The sequence below is a fragment of the Mastigoproctus giganteus genome, chromosome 6 (genome assembly GCF_048544385.1).
Source record: "Mastigoproctus giganteus isolate SK-2022 chromosome 6, ASM4854438v1, whole genome shotgun sequence".
NCBI lineage: Eukaryota > Metazoa > Arthropoda > Arachnida > Uropygi > Thelyphonidae > Mastigoproctus > Mastigoproctus giganteus.
Window position 1 is genome coordinate 3,672,337 of NC_143580.1, and position 24,901 is coordinate 3,697,237.

The window sequence follows — 24,901 nt, forward strand, 5'->3', positions numbered from 1 at the left end:
GAATGAATGGAGAGTGCAAAATCATAAAAAATGTACTTAATTTGGTATATGGAGTATATGGTACATGTCAAATGGACCCTGAGCATCAGAAGTCAGATATTTTCTCAGATGAAAAGAAATTCAACCCGCATGGCTTTGGTGGGAGACAAACAATTCGCCGTAGACATTGTGCATACCATCCAGACAGTATGGTGTCTGCAGTGAAATTCCCTACCAGCCAAATGATATGGGGGTGCATTTCGTGTCGTGGAGTAGGCCACCTGCTGTTTATAAAAGGTTCCATAAATGCCAATGAATACCTGGCAATATTGGAAGGCAAATTGCTGCCAACCATTAGAGAGCATTTCAACCGTCAAGTAACTGCATCTTTCAGAACGACTGTGCTCTTTTCATCAGGTGAAAAGTATAAGTAGACATTTCTGTATTAGGTTCCACATTAATGTGTTTACATTTGTTACGGGTGAAAAAATGGTTGGAAGAATGGTCCATTACAACTATTAGCTGGCCAGGAAACAGCCTGGACTGAATCCTATAGAGAACTGTTTGCATCGTGTGGAATCTGCAGTTGCCAGAAAGAAACCAAAGACCCTTTGTGAACTTCAGGAAGCCATAATTGGTGTTTCAAACCACGAACTATTAGTTAATTATCTTCAGAAATTGATCTTGTCAATGCCTCGACGGTGTCATCAGAGCCAGAGGCGGTTCAACAAAATATTAGCTTGCACCTGGTGAACTTTTCATTTTGTTTTCCATTTAAAATGATAAACTGGAAATAATAATGAAAGTTTGACTGAGTTTTTAAAGTGGAAGGTGAGTTTTTAGCGTGCTTCTTAATATTTGGCCTCTTTCAGTTGTATATTTTCGCACATTTTATAAACAAGTCTTTTATCAGTCAAAAAGCCTAAAACTGGCTTTTCAACTGTTCGTTTTTTCATAGAAAAATATCAATTTTATTTAGCTAAAAAAGAAAACAAAAACCATTAACTGCATTATTTCTGGAAATTAACAGATGTGGAGCGTTAAGTTTAACTGTTGTGGTTGTGTCCTGGGGTTTGTTGACTGTACTTTGCATTCTGCTAACATAAAATAATCTTTGTGTGCTGTTTTCTGTGGTGTGCACACAAACTCAAATACAGATCGTCACCTTCAACAGATTTAAAAGATGAAATAATGTGTTGCACATTGCTAACTGTAAGGATTTTTTTTAAAGAACAAAAAAAAATCGTGTAATGGCCTTGCCAAGGATAGCAATCTGATGTACTAAAAGCGCTCCCTGTCAATCTATAGTGATGGTGAAAGAAAACTGTGCACAACTGGGGTTTGAGAATCGGATTTTTTTTTTTTTTTGCTCTTAAAATATGTTTAAACATTCAAATAAGCAACAGAAAAATATCTTCTTTCATTATCTTTTAAACTACCACTAAAACCAAAGCTGTTGTTTCCAGACAAAGTTACCCTTTGTTAACGAGTGCAGAGATATTCAGCGGTTAAGGATATGCTTATACCTAACCAAATCTCGAACAGGTGGTACCACAAACTGGGTTGTAGAGCTGCCGCCAGCTTCCTGGAGGACCATCAACCAACACAACAGGGTTTTTATAAACTGGGGCAGCCATCGCTACGAGCACATGACTGTCCCTAAGTGTTTTCAGTGTAGCGGCTTTGGACACACCACTCAGACGTGTGCCCAAACTCAGCCAACATACGGGCACTGCGGCGAAATAGGCTATGAATTCAAGACATGTCCCAAGAAAGAAGATCCATCAACATGCGCAAAATGTAAAGCGCAAAAAATGCAAGCTGACCACTCAAACAGGGACAACAAGTGCCCGGTATACATGTTTGGAGTTACAATAAAAATGTGAAGTTAATCTTAATTAAATCATGTTCATGTTCTTCAGATTACGATAAGTGGGCAATTTTCACTTATATCAGTATACTGCTTTTCACATTGAAAACCTCATTACTATATATTCTGGGAGTTGCCTTTCTTATTAGGACACAACTTGTAGTGGTCATAAAGTTATGCTGTTTGCACGTGTGCAAACAATGTGTTTGCACACGTGCTTGTGTGCAAATACGAGTGTGAGAGAATGTGTTAGCATGTGCATGTATGCTTACTTGCTTGCCTTAAAATACTACCTTCATCCCCTCCTTTTACCAAACTTTTACTTTTGTTCTTTTCTCTTCTTCCCTGCTGCAACATATAACATTATATGCACTGAAAAAGAATTTTGAAATAAAAAATTAACACAATACGATGTGGGTTACAATGATAATTTAGGCATAAATAAAAAAAAATAATAATAATCAATCAATAAATAAAAACAAGAACAAATGCATTAACCTAATCCCAATGCATTTTAGAGTAGGATAGGTTAACTCATGTTTTTAATTTTCCTTTTAGGATAGGTTAACTCGTGTTTTTAATTTTCCTTTTTTTTTATTATTATTAAAATTCCAAACATGAAAGGTATTAAAACCTATAGCACTTAGTACCGTTCATGGGTTGGAAGTTGAGAAGATGAAAGAAAATAGACATTAGACTTGAATTTCTGTAGATAGTAATTTTCGGGAAATACATATGAAGGAAGATTGTTCCAGAAATCAGACATTGAATAAATAAATGAGGAAGAAGAAAAGTTGGTTCTGTGAGATTGAAGTTGGACAGTAGAAGAATGACTGGTTGGGGCACGTGTTCAGGATGCTTTAAAAGAGACAGCGGGACTTAAGAAGCCAATTCTGAAGAACAGCTCATGGAAGTATTTATAGAAAAAGCACGCAGCAGAAACAGAATGTCTATGAGACAGAGAATGGAGAGACTCTGTTAGAGATGAGTTATTAACTAATTGCATTCTTTTGAATGAAATCTAGAAGCCTGAGAGATGTTTTGGAGCACCGATCCCAGATGTGGAAACAGTATTCCATGATAAGGTGGATTTGAGATTTCTACAGAGTGGGCAGCTATTTGGAAGAAAATTAATGTCAAGAGCAAAAGAGAAAATGCAGTTTTTTAGAAGTGTTTATAATATAATTCATTATATTTTAATAGCTCAGAATAAGGAAAGATCAAATTGTGAAAAATATTGGTTTTTTGTTCTTCTAAAAATGTGTAAAGCCTATATTTTTGTATTTTAACCAAATTAACCAATGAATGCATAATGCTAACCAAAATCGGAAGTGCAGAAAAGACCAATTAATAAAAAAATTCACCAAGTTCATGCAGTCTTTTGACATCTAAAACATTACATAATGGAAAGAAGTGACACCATGATAAGTGCTTTGCCCAAATAAAATACTGTGGAGAAATGTATACAAGATTTAAATCCCTCTAATAGTATTTTATTAGGCAAACTAGAAAACACTATAGCTCATGACAGCAAACATGATGGCCAGTGCAAAAACTGATCACATTATTCTCCAAATAAAAGTTGCAGCAGGAATATGAAATGCCAGTTTAACACTGCTTGGTCCACTGGTGTTTACAGTGAACTTCAATAATTTTTCTTAATACTTTTTTGGGTTATCCTTCAGAACAGTTTGTATTTACTGTACCTTAAACATTTTATGAGAAATAAAAATTTTAAATCATAAAGGTCATTTACAACTTTATTACAACTTTATACAACTGCTTCTAATAGCGCTTATCAAAACATCTACTTTGACTTCAACCTTTTAACAAATACTACTTCTGAGTTATTCCTAATACCATAATCCTTAAGAAGGGAATTATCTTGAGACAACTTCTGATTATCATAATACAGCCAATAAGTCCTCCATACATACCTCCAACTAATGGTCCTCACGGTGCCTTTTCTGGTCTGTAAAGTAAAGTATTTTTAAATAATTATTATTGTATTAAGATGGAGATGAATAAAAAAATTACTATAAAATAATTTAAAAAATGAAAGTTGGTTTATTCGTTACTTTTTCTTTTTTAAAGAAGTGTAGTATAGGCACACATTTATCTGATGATATGGGTCAAAGTAATGCTTGCACAGATCAAGAATTCTTGCTTATTGTTGTAACAGTTAATGTTGGGCATGATATTCTGAGGGTAGTGACATTTAAAATCGATGGGAAGATAAAAGCTAGGGAAACAAGCAGAAATAACTTTGGGGGAGGGATAGCAAACAGTAGAAGAATACTTAGCCTTAACTTCAAAGGATGTATCAGGATAGTAAAATACAGAACAATACTTAGCCTGAATTGTATAATAATTGCCAGGAGTGCTGCCAATAAAACAGGTGAATTCAAACTCCTGGTTAGGAAAACTAAGTTTTCCCAACAAGGAGTTCAGATATAATAGTGCATTAGTTCTGAAATTATGTCAGAATAATAGGACAACTAATGCCTAATGCTGTCCATAACAGAAATGAAATGCCACTTGAAAGTTGGGGGATGAATTTGATATTCATCCCCCAACTTTCAGGTGGAATTTTTTTTATGGTAAGTAAAGTGCATTTAAGAAGGATAGGGAAGACAGAAGGATAGTGAAGTCATGCTTCTTATCAAAAGCAGCCTGAACACGAAAAGACTTTTGCTGACTGGCTTTTCCTCCTGACTTTTGCTAAGTCACAAGTTATGCCAGCTAGCATACAAACTACATGCTGAGTGAGTTATTTAGCATTAGTAAAGGCACATGATGCAAGAAAGCAAGCTTATATAGCATCAGCCAAAAAAAAAAAAAAACTATTTTCACCCATCCACTGACTCCAAATATTTGTCTAGTTCTGCTTTGAATCTATTTAAGCTATCAACTTCTATGACAGATGGAAGTTTGTTCCAGGAATCATCCACTTGCTGGCTAAAGGCAAAATTCCGCACATCTATCCTAACAACTGCCTTTCCTCAATTTGAATTTATGCCCTCTCAAGCGATTATTCTGTGCAAGAGGAAGGATCCCATCAGCATTGAGCATGCTCAAACCATTCAACACTTTACACAAATCAATCAGATCACCTCACAGGTGCCTAGTCTCCAGACACAGTAATTTGCAAAACTTTAGCCTTTCTTCATAAGAGAAACCCTTTGTTCCATTCATTAATCTTGTTGCCTTCTCTACACTTGCTCCAGGAGCTCTAAGTTCTTCCTAAAATGAGGCCTCCAGACCTGTATACAGTACTCAAGGTGTGGCCTGACCCTTGCCTTATACAAGGGGATAATCACCACCTTATCCCTGCTAGAAAAATTCCTGTATATCATTGACAAGACCATGAGCTACTCTTGCAGACCATCTGCAATGCACAGAAAACTTTATATCTGCCTGCACAATTACCCACAGTTCCTTTTCACTCCCTACCACTGTCAGTGTAGTACCACACAGTTGATACGTTACTCTTGGGTTACTGCTTCCCATATGCAGTACTTTACATTTGTTAATGTTAAACTTCAGTTAGCACCTCTCAGCCCATCTACTCAACTTTTCTAGATCCTGTTGAAGTAGTGTACTGTCATTAGTGTCATTAACAACCCTGCCAACCTTCGTATCGTCTGCAAACTTGGACATTAAGCCTGATATACCATCATCAATATCATTTATATATATACAGAAAAGAACAATGGACCCAACACTGAACCCTGAGGGACTCCACTAATAACATTAGTCCATGAACAGCAGTATCCATTGATTACCACTCTCTGTCGTCTCCCACTCAACCATAACTTTATCCATAGCAGCAATTTGCCTCCAATGCCACACTGCTCCAATTTGTGCAGCAGTCTTCCATGTGCAACAGTATCAAAGGCTTTTCTAATATCCAAATATATGATATCAAAGTTATTCTTTGCATCCAGTTCCTTTGTGACTACATCATAGTATCCAATCAAATTAGTCAGACAAGACTTCCCCTTAACAAACCCATGCTGTGTCCAAGCTATAACTGAAGTCTTGTCTAGATGATCCTGCAATGCTTCTTTAACCAGTGCCTCCATTAATTTCCCTGGAACAGAAGTTAAACTAACAGGTCTGTAGTTACCTGTCTCCCTTTGATCCTCCTTTGTGGATTGGAGTCACATTTGCACATCTCCAGTCCATGGGTACCTCCCCTGAGTCCAAAGAAGCTCTCATAATTATGGCTAAGGGTTTGCTTACTTCCTTTGCTGCCTCCTTTAATATAACTGGATAGATCCCATCCACCCCAGATGCCTTTCTTGTGTTTATCTTCAACAATGGATGGAGCAGTGCATGTCTTCCTCCTTTCGGCAAAAATTGTTAATTACAGTTTTAATAGTCAAGGAAGCACTTGCTATAGAATGGTGTCGCCATAACACCACATTACACGTTTTAAACATTAAACTTCTAACAAACCTTTCCCCCATTTGGAACCTTGCACATGTCAAGTTCCTACATGTCCTAAAATGCATCATGGGAACTTAGGAGCTCTATTTAAGCACACAACCTCTCTTTTTCCTTTATTATTTTGCCAACAGAAGACAGATGTCAAGATTAAATTAAGGGGAAATATAAATTAATACATAAGTTAAAATGATAAATAACAATAAATTTATTATAGCCGAAATAAAAACATACAGAAAGATTATTTATAAAATTATTTTCAAAAGTGGCAATATAATAATAAGTTACTATTCCTTATTTTGGGGCATTAGAATTTTGGTAATCATTTCATACTATGCAATTAGATTGTTAAGAAAATAAATGAGCTGGATGCAATAAATTATTTTGATACATATTTTTGATATTGTTGCACTTAAAATACTGCTGTACAAATTGGAGCATATGTGGCATAATGGCAATTTACTGTTATCACAATGTACAATGGTTAGGCCATACCTTGAGTACTGCATACAAGCCCAGAGACAGCATTTTAGGTACGATGTAGATCTGATGGAACAGATGCTGAGAAGGGCGCGATAGTGAAGGGGACAAAATGGTGGACTTATCAAAAAAGGCTTCAAGTCTGCAAACCTGCTGCATCTGAAGACGAGGCACCTGCAAGGTGATCTGAATGAGGTGTTTAAGGTCTTGAATGGATTCGGCAAGCTGAGTGCTGATGGCATTCTTCCTCTTGCTCAGACTACACACTTAAGGGAGCATAATGTGGGAATTTTTTTTGGGCTTTTGCTGTATAGCTTTCTTCCTTATACCATTTGCCACTACTAATAGTACTAATTCACAATATCTAATTTATATAAGGAATATGGGAGGTGTAAATATCTCTTTTATTCACACGGGAAGGATCAGAAGACAAAGTGACTAATTATAGACCTGTACGTCTGATTTCTGTTCCAGGGGAAATAATGGAGTCAGTGGTTAAAGAAATATTGCAGGTCTGTAAGTGACATTATAAGGCAATGATAGTACACATTTGTTAAGGGGAGATCTTGTCTTAGCCATTCTGATTAGCTACTATGAGGTAGTAACAAAGAAAGTGAATGTGTATAAAAAATAATTCTAACTTAGATTTCAGTAAAGATTTTGATACAGTACCACATTAAAGACTGCTGTGTAAAAATTAATTGGTTGGAATTGGTTACTTGTTTATCAGATTCTTTGAAAAAAAATTTTGGCACATCAGCATCTATGGCCATCAGTGTACCATGCATTAGGGCAGTGGTTTTCAACAGGGGTGCCGCAACAACATTACAGGGGTGCCACGTACTTTGAGTTTAAGTTACTTAAACTTATTATTTTTTTAAAATTTACATATTTATTTCATTATAAAAAGGTGTACAGAATCTTTTTAATTTTGTGGTGATCTATATAATGTTTACTTAGTACCTCTATATAAAGAATAAAATTATTATATACTATATATATATAATTTGTATTATGAAATGTAATTTTCATAATTATATTATTGTAATCACTATCATATAACATATATATATTTTTTAATATTATATAAATATACACTGATTAATCACTGAATTATGACCACCCCTATGAAAACTGAATGCGACCCGTTGACCACGTGAGGTACGAGAGTGCACAGTTAGTCAACCTATGTAGCATAGATAAGGTGCAGTGGTTCAGTAGGTAGTAAAATTCTGAGCATGATGGGTAAAAGGAAGGATTTATCGGACTTTAATAAAGGGCAGATTGTGGGTGCTCGATGAGCTGGTGCCTCGATTTCCAAAACGGCTGAACTGGTGGGGTGTTCGAGAGCCGATGTAGTTAAAGTCTACCAGGACTGCCGTCAAAATGGTCAAACAATGACCCGACAGCAAAACTACAATGTGACTCATCCAACCAACCTTTCAGGTCGGTGAACGGTTGATGTTAGAGGTGAGCGCAGGGTCCGACGACTCGAACAGGCGCAGCACTATTGAAGAGTTGACTACCCAATACAACATGGGCCAACCCGGAACAATATCTGGCATGACCATGCATCGTACGTAGGGGCTATACCAGCAGCATCCTACAGTATCATCTCCTAATCAAGGTTCCCCAGCTTAAAAGACTCACCTGGTGCAAAGAGCATGCAAGTTGGACGTTGGAAGACTGGAAGAAGGTGTACTGGTTAGATGAGTCACGTTATTTACTGCACACCGTGGATGGTCATGTACGGATTTGGTGCCAACAACATAGGGCTCTTGATCCATCATGCATGGCATCAAAAGTGCAGGCCAGTGGTGTGGTGTGGGGCAAGTTTCACTGGCAGGAACTTGGACCCCTGGTGCATGTGGAACAACGTATCAGTGTTCTTCGCTATCATCAACGGCTTTCTGCCTGTGTACACCCTGTTATGTTACACTTTTTCAGGAATGGCAATGGTATCTTTCAAGATGACAATGCGCCAAGCCATCGGACACTTGTTGTGCAGGAAAGGTTTGAGGAACACAGTTCTGACTTCCAGAATATCGACTGGCCTTTGAACTCCACTGATATCAATCCCATAGAGCACTTGTGGGAAACTATAGAAAGGCATATCAGGCGTCTGGATACACCAGTCACCTCCATACCTGCATTTCCGATCACGTTACACACAGCTTGGTTGGCCATACCTCCCGAACACTTCCGACATCTTGTTGAAGCAATGCCACGTCGGATAGCTGCTGTACTGAGGACAAAAGGAGGACCTACGAAGTATTAGGTAGGTGGTCATAATTCAGTGATCACTCAGTGTGTGTGTGTGTGTGTATATATATATATATATATATATATATATATATATAAAGTAAATTGTATGTAGAAAGTGTGAAGAAGATTTTGATTTCAACCTATTGAATATAGAGTATACACTTTGGGCGATATATGGTATGAAAAAGAAGAAGAAATAGACAGGAAATTAAAATTAAAAAATAAAGATAAGAAGCAAAAAGGCAACCAAAATAAGACAACACTGCAGTGTCTTTCACAATCTCGGTGTCATCATCAGAGGTCATCCACCGAAATTATGAAAAAGACAGCAATGTTCTTGCTTCTGTTTCCGACATGTTCTGTATGCTGTGGTGCACATGAGCTGTTGCCACGTGTTGAGAACGAAATATTAAAATTTTGTGGTAAGAGTCTAATAGATAGTGCCAAAAAAGTGGTTATGTTACATAGTGCATACAGATCATGGATGACCTTACAGAAGCAAGTGAAAAGAATTGTAAAAAAACTGAAAAAACTAAAGTAATGAATATTGGAATAGGCAGGAAGAAAGGGACTTACCGTTACTTTGTAAAACTGACCAAATGCCCAAGATGCAGCATGCCGGTATATTTATGTGTGGGTATGCTAGTGGCTCGTACTGTTAGTGTGGGAAAAAAAAAAATAAAATAATAATAATTATGATATGGTCAATTAGGGGTAAGTTACTACTGTAGACAAAGGGATGGTTGAGTAGCAGAAGACAGTCAGTATTATTAATGGGCAGCGCTGTTCATGGACTAATGTTATTAGAGGAGTCACTTGGTTTATTGCTGGGTCCCTTAATGTTTACGACATTTATTAACAATATGATGTGAGCAGATTAGCTTATTGTCTACTTCTGAAGATGATACAATTTGACAGAATAAAAGGAATCAAGGTGTAATTCTGCAACAAGACCTAGAAAAATTGGGCAGATTTGCTGAAAAGCATCAATTGAGGTCTAACGTATACTGGTGTGCAAAATTTAAAGACCAGTCAGGTTTTCACCTGTTGTTCGTTGTTTGTTATTTGGTTTTTAGGAGCATTAGCAACCAAGGCCATATTGCTCCGAGGATATGCGGTGGTCATACCCTGACCTTTTCGCATCCTCCCTATTTGGTGGTCAAGGGCTCGAACCCCAGTCTAATCAAGAAGCGTGTGCTACGCACTGCTGCTCCTGCCCACCTGGCGACAGAGGGGCCCAGTTTTTCACCTATAGCTTCTCATAGGAGTGGCCTGGATATGGGAAAAGAATACCAAAGGAACCTCATGAGGTACAGAAACAATGAAGGATACAGCACCGACACAACAACAGAAACAATACAGAGAGACTTTATTCAAAAATGGCAACATAGCACAGGCTGCCATGATACAGATGCATCACTGCCAAAGATGGAACAAAGGGAAGAGGTGGTCCTCACTAGGAGATATGGCCACCCCTAATGTCGATGCAGGCTTTGCACTGCCTGTCCATACTTAGAACAATGTTGTTATCACACCTGTCCATAGAACAATGTTGTTGATAAGTTCTTGTGGTAATAATATCGTCCATTCTTTTGTCAGTGCCATCTTCAGCTGGTGAAAATTTTCTGGTGGGTGTGGACGTGCTGCTATGCATCTCCCCAGACGGTCCCATATGTGTTGGGATTTAGATCAATGGAACGGGCAGGCCAATCCATATGAACAATATCCTCACTTTCCAAAAGCATATCAATAGCTGCAGTGCAATGGGGTGTGGCATTATCATCCATAAACACAAACTCTGGGCCAATGGCACCTCAGAACAGGACATGGGGAAGGATTACCTCAGTACAGTAGAGTGCACCGGTTACAGTACCGCTTTCCAGTATCTGGAATTGTGTACGTCCATCCAAGATAACAACTCCACAGACGAGAACACCTCGACAGCCATATCGATCCCTTTCAGTGATGTTTGCATGGTGATACAGTTTTTTTTGTTTTTTTTGTTTTTTGTTTTTTTTTTTATTTGGTAGTTGTTGGCGCATCGGCTTCTGTGGCCATAATGCACCTCCCAAGGTTTCTGCAGTATTTTGATCCAAGCCCCAGGCGGGATTCGAACCTGCAACCTTTGGGTTGCTAGGCAGGCATTTTACCTACCCGGCTAGCCCGGTCGGCTGGTGATACTGTGTGCCAACCTCTCGCCAGATTAGTTGAAGTCCAGAATCGCTGCGGAGACTGCATCTACTCTCATCAGTAAAACATACCTTAAGTAAATATTTTTGGTTGTAACCTTTAGAAATGGTGTTGGTCCTTAAGTTTTGCACACCAGTGTATTAACTGGGTAGTATCATATTGAACATGATGGCAAAATTAAGAGTACCAGGGACAATTACAGCTTTTGATATTTAAAGCTAAGCTTTTAATTTCATAAAGCTTTTGATAGTGTTGCACTTAAAAGACTCCTGTACAAATTGGAGCAGTCTGGCATTAAGGGCAAATTGCTGGTAAGGATAAAGGGATGGTAAAGTGGGAGAGAGACAGAGAGTGGTTAATCAATGGACACTGCTCTTCTTGGATCAATATTTTTAACGGAGTCCACCGGTTCAGCAAGCTGCGCCATTGTTGTTTTCTGTGATAGTGAAAAACGACAGTGATGAAGGAATATCAGGTTTAATGTCTAAGTTTGCAGATGATACATAGGTTGGCAGGGTCAATCACAGTAATCAGGGTATGCTAATACAGCAAGTTGTAGAAAAATTAGGTAGATGTGCTGAGAAGTGGCAACTGTAGTTTAATATTGACAAATGCAATGTACACAATGGGGAGCAGCAATCTCAGATTAACATACCAGCCCTGTACCATGCTCAGGGCAGTGAAGAAATGCAATGTATAAGGCAATGGTCAGGTCACATCTTGAATATTGTACACAGGTCCTCATTTTAAAAAGGATGTAGAGCTATTGGAATGGATGCAGACAGAAGCAACAAGATTAGTGAGGGGTGAAAAAGGGTGCACCTACCAGGAAAAGTTTTAGTTTTGCAAACTGCTGCAGCATCTAGAGACTAGGCACCTGGGAGGAGATCTGATTGAGGTGTTTAAGGCTTTTAATGGATTCAATAAAATAAATGTTAATGGCATCATTACTCTTCTTCAATAAGACACACATAGGAAATAAATTTAAATTGAAAAAGATGGTGGAACAGACTTCCATCCCTTGTCGTGGAAGTTGATAGCCTAAATAAGTTTAAGGCTCAGCTGGTCAGGTATTTTGAACGAACAGAGGAGTGAAATGGAAGTGGTTTCTTTTTTTTTTTTTTTTTTTTTGGCTGATGCTGCATAAGCTTGCTTTCTTGCATCAAATGCCTCTGCTAATGCTAATTGGTTAGCATTAGCATTAGTAGAGGCATTTGATGCAAGAAAGCAAGCTTATGCAGCATCAGCCAAAAAAAAAAAAAAAAAAAAAAACCCACTTCCACTTCACCCCTCTGTTCGTTCAAAATACCTGTCCAGCTGAGCCTTAAACTTATTTAGGCTATCAACCTCCACCACAAGGGATGGAAGTCTGTTCCACCAACCAACCACCCGCTGGCTAAAGGCAAATTTCCGCACGTCTATCCTACATCTGTCTTTCCTCAATTTGAATTTATGCCCTCTCAGGTGATTTTTCTGAGCTAGAGGAAGAATCCCATCAGCATTGAGCATGCTTAAACCATTCAAGGCTTTATACACCTCTATCAGATCACCTCCTGGTGCCTAGTCTCCAGACACTGTAATTTGCAAAACTTAAGCCTTTCTTCGTAAGAGCACCCCTTTGTTCCATTCACTAATCTTGTTGCCCTTCTCTGTACTCGTTCCAGCAGCTCTACATCCTTCTTGAAATGAGGCCTCCAGACCTGTATACAGTACTCTAGGTGTGGCCTGACCATTGCCTTATACAATGGAATAATCACCTCCTTATCCCTGCTGGAAAAATTCCTGTATATCATTGACAATACTCCATGAGCTACTCTTGCAGCCCGTCTGCACTGCTCAGAGAACTTCATATCTGCCTGCACAATCACCCCCAAGTCCCTTTCATTCTCTACCACTGTCAGTGTAGTACCACAGAGTTGATACGTTGCTCTGGGGTTGCTGTTTCCCATGTGTAGTACTTTACATTTGTCAATGTTAAACTTCATTTGCCACCTCTCAGCCCATCTGCTCAACCTTTCCAGATCCTGTTGCAGCAGCATAGTGTCAGTAGTGTCCTTGACAACCCTGCCAACCTTTGTATCATCTGCAAACTTGGACATTAAGCTTGATATACCATCATCAATATCATTTATAAATACAGAAAACAATAATGGACCCAACACTGAGCCCTGAGGGACTCCACTAATAACATTAGTCCACGATGAGCAGTGTCCATTGATTACCACTCTCTGTCTCTCTCCCCCTCAACCACCCCTTTATCCATAGCAGCAATTTGCCTCCAATGTCACACTGCTCCAATTCGTGTAGCAGTCTTCCATGTGCAACAGTATCAAAAGCCTTTCTAAGATCCAAGTATATAATATCAAAGTTATTCCCTGCATCCAGTTCTTTTGTGACTGCATCATAGTATCCAATCAAGTTGGTCAGGCAAGACTTCCCCTTAACAAAACCATGCTGTGTCTGAGCTATAACTGAAGTCTTGTCTAAATGATCCTGCAGTGCATCTTTAACCAGTGCCTCCATTAATTTTCCTGGAACAGAAGTTAAGCTCACAGGTCTATAATTACTTGTGTCAGCCTTTGATCCTCCTTTGTGAATTGGGGTCACATTTGCACATTTCCAGTCTATGGGTACCTCCCCTGAGTCCAAGGAAGCTCTCATAATTATTGGCTAAGGGTTTGCTTACTTCCTTTGCTGCCTCCTTTAATATAACTGGATAGATCCCATCCACCCCGGGTGCCTTTCTTGTGTTTATCTTCAACAGTTTCTCCTCCACTTTACTCCCAGTTATTTCAAGATTCTGTAGCTTACTGCTAGAGTTGAATACACCTCTGGCATTCCCCTTGCTGAATAACTCCTCATGTGTGAATGTCGATGCAAAATATTCATTTAGTTTGTTAGCTACCTGAGCAGGATCATCAACAGTTGATCCATCAATATCAAGTGGACCAATCTGATTCATCCCCTTCTTCTAGAGTTTACATAAGTAAAGAACTCTTTGCTGTTTTTCTTTGCATCCCTTGCCAAGGATTTCTCGTAATCTGCCTTCGCCTGCCTAACCTCCTTTGTAACTTGGTTGCATATCAACTTGTATCTATCATAGGCTTCTATGTCATGTGTTAATTTGTAAGTATCCCATGCATTTTTCTTCTCTGCCATATGCCTCATTAGTTCATCTGACATCCATTTTGGCCTAAACCTTGAACAATATTTCTTAGTTGGTATGTAAAGCCTAGTAGCTTCCAAGATAAGTTCTTTGAATGCTTCCCATTTTGAATTTGCTGTTGGTAACATCATCAGTTGGTCCCACTGTATAGAATTTAAATACTGTCTCAGTCCATCGTAGTCGCCTTTACGGAAGCAATAACCCTTCCCCTTACCCCTAATGGTAGTTACCTCTTTCAGTAAATCCCACTTCAGCACACTGTGATCACTGCCACCTAGTGGTTCATTTATCTGCAGATTCTTAATGCATGAAGAATCACTGCTGATAATCAAATCAAGAGTATTACTCCCTCTAGTTGCCTCCCGAACATGCTGATGTAGAAAACAATCATCCAATAAATCCACAAAAGCCCTGCTAGTGTGTGAGTAACCAGCCCCCAAATTCCAGTCAATATCTGGGAAATTAAAATCTCCCATTATAAGACTCTCTGATTTACTGGCCCACGCTATTTCCCTGTACAGTTCCTTATTATACTCATCAGAGTCATTAGGCCTATAGCACACTCCTACTCTCAATTTTTATCTCCCAATGCTTATGTCACACCAAACTGACTCAACACTGCACTGTCCAGCGATGTCGACTGGCTTCACTTCCTTGGTTTTTATGTGTTTCTTAACTAATAGCATAACCCCTCCCCCCCTTCCTATTCTGTCTATCCTTTCTGTAGACGTTGTACTCCCCAAATTGCAGTTCTGCATCCCTTATATCTGTGTGACACCACGTCTCTGATATCCCAACAATATCTGCCTTTGATGTTTTGAGCAATACCTCAAATTCATCAAATTTATTTACTAAACTCCTAGCATTGGTGTACACGCAAGTATACCTGCACCTGTTTCTATTCTTAGCTACCCTAACACAACCCATGTGTTTACTTGTACCGCAATGGCTCCCAGCAGTCTCTGAAATACCATGCATCTTGTTTTTCAGGCTTCTGCTCATTCTAATAGAAGCAGTGCAAGAATCTCTTTCACCTCTGCCAGTGGCTACTGTCAATCTATTGGTCTTTGTCTCCCCCCAAGCTAGCAGTTTTCCGACCCACCTAACACTGCCTCGATAGCATCAGCAAATATTCTTGCACCCTTTCTATTTAAGTGTATCCCATCCCTGTAGAAGCAATCTCTCCTGTTAACTAGTACAGTCCAGGCTGAAAAAAATTCTACCCCTTGAGCCTTGCACAATCTTTCCAGGGCCGAACTGATCGACAAGGCCCTCATCATATACTCCCTCCTATCGTGTCTGGGCAGAATTGCAGACACTTTCAAATTCAACCCTAATTCTCGGCTTTTGTTCAACAGTGACCTGTACTTGTTAAGTAATTCTGCCGGTCTCCTACTCTTAATATTATTAGTGCCAACGTGTACAACTATATCACCTTTTGTGCCCTTAAAAGATGATATTCGCTCTACAACGTCATCAACCTTTGCCCCTGGCAGACATACCCTGGTCCTGTTCCACCTATCTTTTTTACAAAGAATGTTCCCCGTTTCCCTGACAATAGAGTCACCAACAACTACTAGTTCCTTCGGGACCAGCGCATTCTGCCTTGGGGGTTGTCTCTGTGTCACGCGATGCCCAAGTGCAAGCTCTGGCGTTGATGTGGGCAGCTGAGAGCTTGATGGGCCCCTCAATTTAGTTTCTTCGAGGGCATCCACCCTGTCCTTCAAGCTCTCATATAGGCCCACAAGAACGCCGAGTTGTTGCCTGATATCGATACACTCCTTGCATCGCGCACACACAAAGACATCCCCCTTGGCAGTATCATGTCCCGTACCCGATTGCTCTGCAAACATCAAGCAAACAGTGCATTTTATAAGGCTGTGAGTCAGAGGACAACTGCCCCCCTCAGTTCTGCTCTGAGCCACAGCCTTCCATTAGCTTGAGCCTTTTGCTTTGCTGCTCTGGTCTGAGTCATGATTGTATTAATTTATTAATTAATTATAATTAATTATGTTATGTTATTAATTATGTTAAATATAATTAATTATATTACGTTTGTAATCTAAGTCGTTATATGTATTTATTTAAACGTACAATTTAACTGCTAACGAAGTTCAACTAACGCTATCTAGTACGGCATACAACTATCGTATCACAATGGCGGGAAAATTACGAACGGTAGGGAGTTGAAACACGTGGAAACCTTAAGCGATACTTTTATGCAATTACAAGGCCGAGTAAAGAATAAATACACCAAGTTAATCAGAAAATCACAAAATAATGTTATACTACTAAATTTAAATCAAAAGTTTTAGAAAAACAATAATTTCAAATCAATAAATAAGAAAAATCCACTTAGCGGCTTGGAACACGACCGTCTCTAGTAGCCTCGTCAGCAGGATTCAAGATAGACATGCAAAAATTTGTTTGCAGCCAGAGTAACTAATAGTTGGAACAAATTTCCATCTAATATTGTGGAAGTGGAAAGCTTGAATAAATTTAAGGAAGGATTAGTCAAATTGTTAGAGAAAGGATATAGAGATTTTTTTTTATGCGGTATAAGCTTGCTTCCTGGCATCATTTGCTACTCCTACATAAGATATATGAAAAAAATATATAAAATAATAATTATTATTTTTTATTCATCTAATTTTAATGAAACTTTGGATTGGTTGAAAAGTCTTCCTAAAAGTTAAATATAAAATTTTGTGAAAATCCATCCATACATTAGGACTTGAGTTGTTAGATGCAGATGGACGTGACAAAGAGAAGAGGCACTTTATATGAGTATATAATACAAGTATATTAGGACAATGGGCATACCAGGTAGCTTGCTTTTCCAAGCAATAGCAATGTGCAAACAAACAAACAAACAAATGGCTCTTTTGTTCTTGCAATCTTAACAGGATTTGGAGTACAAGGGCTGCCCCAGCACCCATTATATAAAAGAAAAAAAAATTTATAATACATAAACTTTTATAATTTATAATATACTATTTTATATAAAGAATACATTCATGCACACTAACCATTTAAATTATACATATATATGTATAAAATTTCTCATCTAATACACACATGCTTTGTGGAAACAAATATCATAATTCATAGTCACCTGTTTCAGTTCAACATGCCTCTGAATTGCCTTCTTCAAATCTCTCACTGTGGCCTTTTGTTCAACCACAACACTATAGCAATCCTCATCTGCTCTTCGAACTACAACTGTCATAGCACGCCCATGTTCCAGAGATAACAATGAATGGAGTTCTTCCAATGTAACATCAGGAGGAAGATAACTTAACAAAGGATCTGTGTTTATTATTTCTAAAATCCCTGCATCAACAGCAGCTAAAGCTTCCTGGTGTGACAAACACACATCTGGAGAATTTGGTTCATCTTTAATATCAATACTGGAAGAAAAGTCGTCCACTTCACTCATCTCTTTCTCTTCTTGCAAATTCTGAGTGCTCTCAATGCACTCAGAGTTTTCAACTTTAACATCTTGGTCCATAGACATTTTCACCAAGTAACAAAAAGGAAGTTCATACTAATTTTCAAAGATTAAAATGTATGCCTATTAATAAATTAAAAAAAAAAGAAAATTACATCAAAATAAAATTTTTGAAATTCATTTAAGCAAATAGAATAAGTGGAATTTTAAAATATATAACTCCTTCAAAAATATTAAATAATTAAGGCAATATTAGAATTTTCTTTCACAGAGCAGCTGCTTGTGACCTTTAATTCCTTCTTAGTCATCTGTGACCATATAAACAGATCACTCACAATTCTTTCATCATAGTTGTTAAAAGACAGGAAACAAAAAAAAGTTAAATTTATTTATAATTAGTTATCATTTTTGATTTAATGTTAGTACAGCAGATAGTATTGACTGAATTACATACTATAGCAAAAGCAAGAATTTCTCAAACAAAAAGTGCTACATGTGCAGGAGTGTTGTCATGATACAAGTCCCAGGTTCTCAAAGCCCACTTTTACATGTTGAATAAATTCACAATGAACAATGCCCCATCAATGAAAAAATATACACACACACGATCTTTGCATTTGATTGGGATTATCTTCCTTTTGGGCCTTGGAGAAGATGAAGTCTTCCAATGACAGCCCATTCCTGGGTCTTTATTTCTGGCTCACAGCCATACTCCACAATTCATCACCAGCAATGATGGGAAAAACAAGTACTGCTCAGCAACAGAACACTGACAAAGATCCTGCATTTGTGAGAACTCACTGCTCTGAGATTATTGAGAATGTGAGACATGAACTTGGATATTAGCTGAATCCTCAAATCTTTGTTGAAATTCAGTGACATGTTCCATAAGAAATAACAATTTCATCTGCAACTTTGGATAGTTAAATGTTGATCACTCCTAATGATCACAGATACAAGCAACTGACTCGTTTCTGTAGCTGAAGGGCAGCCAAGCAAGAATAATCTTTGATGGGTGAAATGGGCCCCTTTAAATTTTGTGAACCCCTGAAAGGTCTTCCTCCTCCTCTCCTGTCCTTTCAGGGATTCACATAACATCTTCTCCAAAATATGTTTTTAATTTGTGGGTTGCATTTTCCTCTAATTTATAATAAAGTTTTAAGCAAATTTGCTGCTCAGTAAAATCACTTGCTTTGAAATGTGACAAAACACCTCTATTCAATCTGTACTAATTTGGACTGCAGATAAACAAATGAATCGCACAGTACTACACTGAATCAACAAACAAGTATGTTGCAACATGTTCAGTAGACTAGAGTTTAAACTCATTGCAATACTGCAATATCAAGGTACAAAATCAGTCACCAAATGTTTTGACCCAATCTCCATATATACAAAGGCCATAATCTTTTAGATGGTTAATGTACCATAAAAGTGGAAATTAGCCCTCAACAGGTCAGAATGCAATGTTAAGTAGCACATAGGCATGTCACTGTTATATGAACACATACAAGTTCACATAGCAGAAATATGTGATAAGAGTATATCTAATGGTCAGTTTCAATCACTTATAAGAAAGAAACATACTGAAACTTGATTCTGAATGAATGTAAAAAGTATTCTTGATGACTAAAAAGAAATTACTGAAGAGAAATTAAATGAAACTACAAATACTGGATGCTTACAATTAAATTGTCACTTCAGAGGTCTTAAATGAAAAACAGTTAATTATACTGAACTGAAATTTGGAACAGACAATATCCTTTCCTGTTAACTTTTGTTAACAGGAAAGACTGTTTCTAAAAGAATGGGATATATTAAATAGAAGGGGCATAAGAAAACTTGCTGATACTAGAAGCGGTGTTATGTAGGTCAGAAAACTGCAACAAACTGACAGAGCAGTGTGGAATGCAAGGTGTTCTCATTGCCTCTCTAGCATTGGATGGCTGTAGGAAACAGCCATCCAATAAATCTACAATCTTGCTACTGCATGAGCGACTAACCAACGAACAACTTCCAGTCAATATCTGGAAAGTTAAAATTATAAGACATTCTGATATATTGGCACATCTATATGTCTGTAGATGCTTATTATACTCATTATAGCCATTAAGCCTCTAACACTACTCCAATTTTTGTCTTTCCAATGCTTATATCACTCCAGACTGACTCCACATTACACTGGCCACCCATGTCAAATGGATGCACAGCCTTAGATTTGATATGCTTTTAACTAAGGGCATAACCCCTCCTCCTCTCCTGTCCTTTCACATTGCATTCAAATTCTGCATCCCTTACATCTGAGGTTCACCATGTCTCCTATATCCCCACAAGGACAAAGAGTTGATTATCCCATTGTATTAGACAATGGTTAGGCCACATTATGAGTATGCCATAAAGGTCTCGAAGCCTCATTTTAAGAAGAATGTGGATCTTCTTAAATGGATTAGAGAATTGCAAGAAGAACGTGGACCTTCTTGGAATGGACCAGAGAATTGCAATCAGATTAATCAAGGGCACAAAAGAGTACTCTACCATAAATACTGTGATTGTTCCATTGTATAAGGCAATGGTCAGGCCACACCTAGAGTAGAATGACAGGTAGTGACAGGTCTGGAGTAGTGACAGGTCTGGAGGCCTCATTTCAAGAAGGATGTAGAGCTGCTGGAACGAGTACAGAGAAGGGCAACAAGATTAGTGAATGGAACAAAGGGGTGCTCTTACGAAGAAAGGCTTAAGTTTTGCAAATTACAGTGTCTGGAGACTAGGCACCAGCGAGGTGATCTGATAGAGGTGTATAAAGACTTGAATGGTTTAAGCATGCTCAATGCTGATGGGATTCTTCCTCTAGCTCAGAAAAATCACCTGCGAGGGCATAAATTCAAATTGAGGAAAGACAGATGTAGGATAGACGTGCGGAAATTTGCCTTTAGCCAGCGGGTGGTTGGTTGGTGGTTGGTGGAACAGACTTCCATCCCTTGTGGTGGAGGTTGATAGCCTAAACAAGTTTAAGGCTCAGCTGGACAGGTATTTTGAACGAACTGAGGGGTGAAGTGGCAGTGGGTTTTTTTTTTTTTTTTTTTTTGGCTGATGCTGCATAAGCTTGCTTTCTTGCATCAAATGCCTCTACTAATGCTAATGCTAATACATGAGTTCTGCAAACTGCAGCACTTGGAAACTAAGCACCTGAGGATGGTATCATTAAAGTATAGTACACTGTCGAAATAATAGCACCCCAAATAAAGGAACACTGAAGATAATGGCACAGTGAGATTGGATGTTTACATCCGCCATTTTGAAATTGAAATCTGTACTGATATCGCGGATTATACAGCTGTTTTACATTTATTTTAAATTAAAAACCCCTCACTCCTAAAGTTAATAAACATACAGAGAAGAAAAGCAGAACATTAAACCTTAGTAACAAACTTGATATAATCCACACAATTACCTGGAAATTTCTTTCGTATATCCATATATGTATTGTGTCTGTAAATTGCGGGTGTTCTCTGGTCAATTTGCCTGTTTAGCAGGACGTAAACCCCCAGTTTCTGGGGGGGGAACCTTGCTATCCACGCCCGAGACTGACTAACTCAACAACGGAGTGAAAAATTCCCATAAAAGTTCCTAGAATCATCGACGGGATTCAAACCTGGCCCTTTTTCACCAGTGTGGGGAGGACGGTGGCAATACCACTATGCTACCCAATCAGACATAAATGAAACTGCTTGATATAATAAAGAAAATAGAACAGGATGTAAGTAGGAGTGTATTAATGGCAGAATATAAATATTGGATCATCAACATGTTTATATGTTTTTTATGTGTAATCAATAAAATTGCATTCTTAATCTCTCAATTTCTTATTTAGCCTCATTATTTCTACATTAAATATATTAAAAATAAAAATTTATAAATAAAGGAAAAATCAAAATAACGGCACCTTGAATCCCCAAAGGTGCAGTTATTCTAAAAGTCTACTGTATTTAAGGCTTCAAATGTACTCCCAAGTAGAAACAAATGCTACTTCATTTTTACTCTTTCTTAGATAACAAACAAGGGTCAAACTGAAAAAAGATGGTTGCACCCCTGTGTGTAGATATTTGCTTTCAGCCAGAGAATAACTGTTTGTTGGAAGACACCTTCATCTTTGTAGTTGTGGAAGTGAACAGTTTGAATAAATTTAAGGAAGTATTAGAAAAATTATAAGAGGGTATGAGCAGATGAGATGGATAGGTTTTTTGTTTTTTGGCTGATGCTGTATAATTTGCCACTACTAACATTAATACTAACATTTTGTAGCACATTTTTTGATTATGAGCAGATAAGTAAAATTTAAATGTTTTAATAAAAATTTTATATTAAAAATAATTACAATATCTGTTGTTAATTGAACAAATCTATTCAAGAATAATAGCTTTACTGAATCGATTATTCAATAATTTTTCATAACATGAAAATATGTGAAGTTCCATTCAGGGTAAAATCCTGAAATCAACCAAAATTGAGTTGTCAAGTGAAAAGATTACAAATACGATCTTTTCACTTTACATGTGATGGACCTCATACACCCAGTTATTTTGATTAGATACGGGGGAATGCATCAAACAAAAATTGGCAGAGGGAAGGAACCAGAAATATTGGTGGAACTATCCCATAAAGATAGACATATATATCCTGTTCACTCTGACTTTAATCCTGATATAAACAAATATACGTCATCGAGTAATGTTCGCATTGGTAAGATGCCAAAGTATGACTGTACTGTTTAGTATCAATAGTGGCTTATGAGGGGCTCGCATCTGGTGAGTATGGGCTTGGCACACCGCATACTCACCAGATGTGAGAATGATGATATCCTAAGCTAGATAACATCATTCTTCTCTTTCTTGGTGATTCCTTTCACCTTCTGACTTGTTTTTTCTCTCTCTCTCAGGGTAATTCAGAATTTTCTTTTTTGGCTGGTGCAGCATGTCTGTGGCTTCCTTGCACTATATGGCAATGAGATCTAACTGCAGTGAATTTTAATTGATTATATTAAGAATGAAGTTATATAATGAAAACAGTTTATCACTTTGCAAATGGGAGAAAAACACATTCTGAGCTATCAACATACCTTGATGGAAACTCTCAACATACGACTGTTACAATAGTAACATGGATTTTTTTTTTTTTAATTTAATATCGCCACTAGAAAGCACATTTCGCCCAACGAGCCAAATTCCACGGTAAGTACCAGTCTTCCAAAACAAAAATCAACAACTCATCGGCTAAAATTCACAGAGTAGAAAAATCTTATTACTCTGTGCTAAAATCAATTCCAAAGAAATCAAACACATTACTTCCAACACTACATGCATAACTATTCAGCGCGTTATGATATTGAAATGGTTGAACTGCGCCCCCTACAAAAGATAAACAATAATACATAAACTAGATTTATTAATGTTCATTTCTTATAACATTTGTTACCTTCCGCATAACATTTGCATTTTTTAAAAATTATAATATTAGAGTCACCCGAAAATTATTACATCTATCCATATATTTATTGTCTGTAAATTGCGTGTGTTCTCTGGTCGATTTGCCTGTAATTACACGCACCAACCTTTCATTTTTAGGAGGGGCTATATGAAAAGAAAGGAAATGCAATTTATGAAAATATATTTAGAAACAACAAAGCACACTATCGCCACTCACCATTAATAGCTCGTGAGGGCTATAACCCGTTGTTCTCCTGCGCCGAATAATGTTGTTGTTGTGTTTTAGGAGCACTAGCGACTAAGGCCATATTGCTCCGTGTATGTTGTCGTAAATTGCATATGTATTCTGCAAGTCGATTTTCTGTTTACTGGACGAAAAACAGAGTTTCCAGGAGAAAACACCATGCTACCCTCGCTTCAGCCCGACTAACTCAGCCACGTTGTGAAAAAGACCGATTAAAAAATTCCTCTCGTCATCGACGAGACTCGAACTCAGTTATTTTCCGCCCGCTGTGGGAAGGACAGCCATCCTACTAACTGTGCCCACAAGGGCATCTTATAATGTAGCTTATGATTATGGACATACACATCGATGAGCCAAAATATTATAACCACCTGCCTAATATTATTTTGGTCCTCCACGTGCAGTCAAAACAGCTCTTACCCGGCGAGGAATGGACGCTACAAGATTTAGGGCTGACGTAGCCCAATGGTCAGGAGCGAAAGCATATAGCACGCGTTCCTTGAGTGGACCGGGGTTCAAGCCCGTGACAATTAAATACGATAAATATTTGTATTGACGATTTATTATAAACTCTACTACAGAATTTTAATTAGTTTTTTTTTTTCTAAATGTGTCTTGTGTTATCTGATACCAACGCGTAACCAGCATATCCATAAAAAATATGCGAAATGTGAAATGTTTGCTGAACGCTCTAAAACGGGACATGATCTAGCTTTCTGATGGGCGTCTATGAGAGCTTGAGGTGTAGGGTAAATGCCCTCGAAGAAATTAATATTAGGGGAACAAGCTCTCAGATGCCCAGCTCAACGGCAGAGCTCACTCCTGTGCATCAGACAACACAGAGGCAATCTCCAAGGCAGAATGCGCTGGTCCCAAAGGAATTAGTTATTGTTGGTGACTATTGTCAGGGAGACGGGGAAGATACTATGCAAGAAGGATAGGTGGAACAGGACCAGGGTATGATTGCCAGGGGCAAAAGTTGATGACGTTGTAGAGCAGATATCTTTTTCAGGGCACAAAAGATGATACTGTTGTACACGTTGGAACTAATGACATTAAGAGTAAGAGAACAGCAGATTTACTCAACAAGTACAGGCATTGTTAAAAAAACAGTCGCGAGTTAGGGTTGAATGTGAAAGTGTCTGCAATTCTTCCCAGACACGATAGCAGGGAGTATATGATGACAGACTTGTCGATCTATTCGGCCCTGGAGAGATTGTGCAAGGCTCAAGGGGTTGTATTTTTTTCAGGCTGGTCTATGTTTGTTGACACGAAAGACTGCTTCTACAGGGATGGGATACACATAAATAGAAAGGGGGCAAGA

At 38.1% G+C, this 24,901-nt stretch overlaps 1 protein-coding gene across 1 annotated transcript; it reads right to left on the reverse strand.

The window, feature by feature from the left end:
* Positions 1 to 3,656: 3,656 nt before the first annotated feature.
* On the reverse strand, positions 3,657 to 23,010 carry LOC150083827 (U11/U12 small nuclear ribonucleoprotein 25 kDa protein). The gene is made up of 3 exons (XM_090374895.1): positions 22,967 to 23,010; positions 17,515 to 17,973; positions 3,657 to 3,821 (listed from the first exon to the last, which is right to left on the reverse strand). The coding sequence occupies exons 2-3, from the start codon at positions 17,914 to 17,916 to the stop codon at positions 3,657 to 3,659; spliced, it is 567 nt and encodes a 188-aa protein (XP_090231021.1). The 5' UTR covers positions 17,917 to 17,973; positions 22,967 to 23,010.
* Between the last annotated feature and the right edge of the window lie 1,891 nt (positions 23,011 to 24,901).

Coding starts and splice junctions, on each gene's coding strand:
- LOC150083827 (XM_090374895.1), bottom strand. CDS start 17,916: ATGTCTATGGACCAAGATGTTAAAGTTGAAAACTCTGAGTGCATTGAG. Junction 3,822..17,514: donor GGCATGTTGAACTGAAACAG/GTGACTATGAAT, acceptor TTTACTTTACAG/ACCAGAAAAGGCACCGTGAG.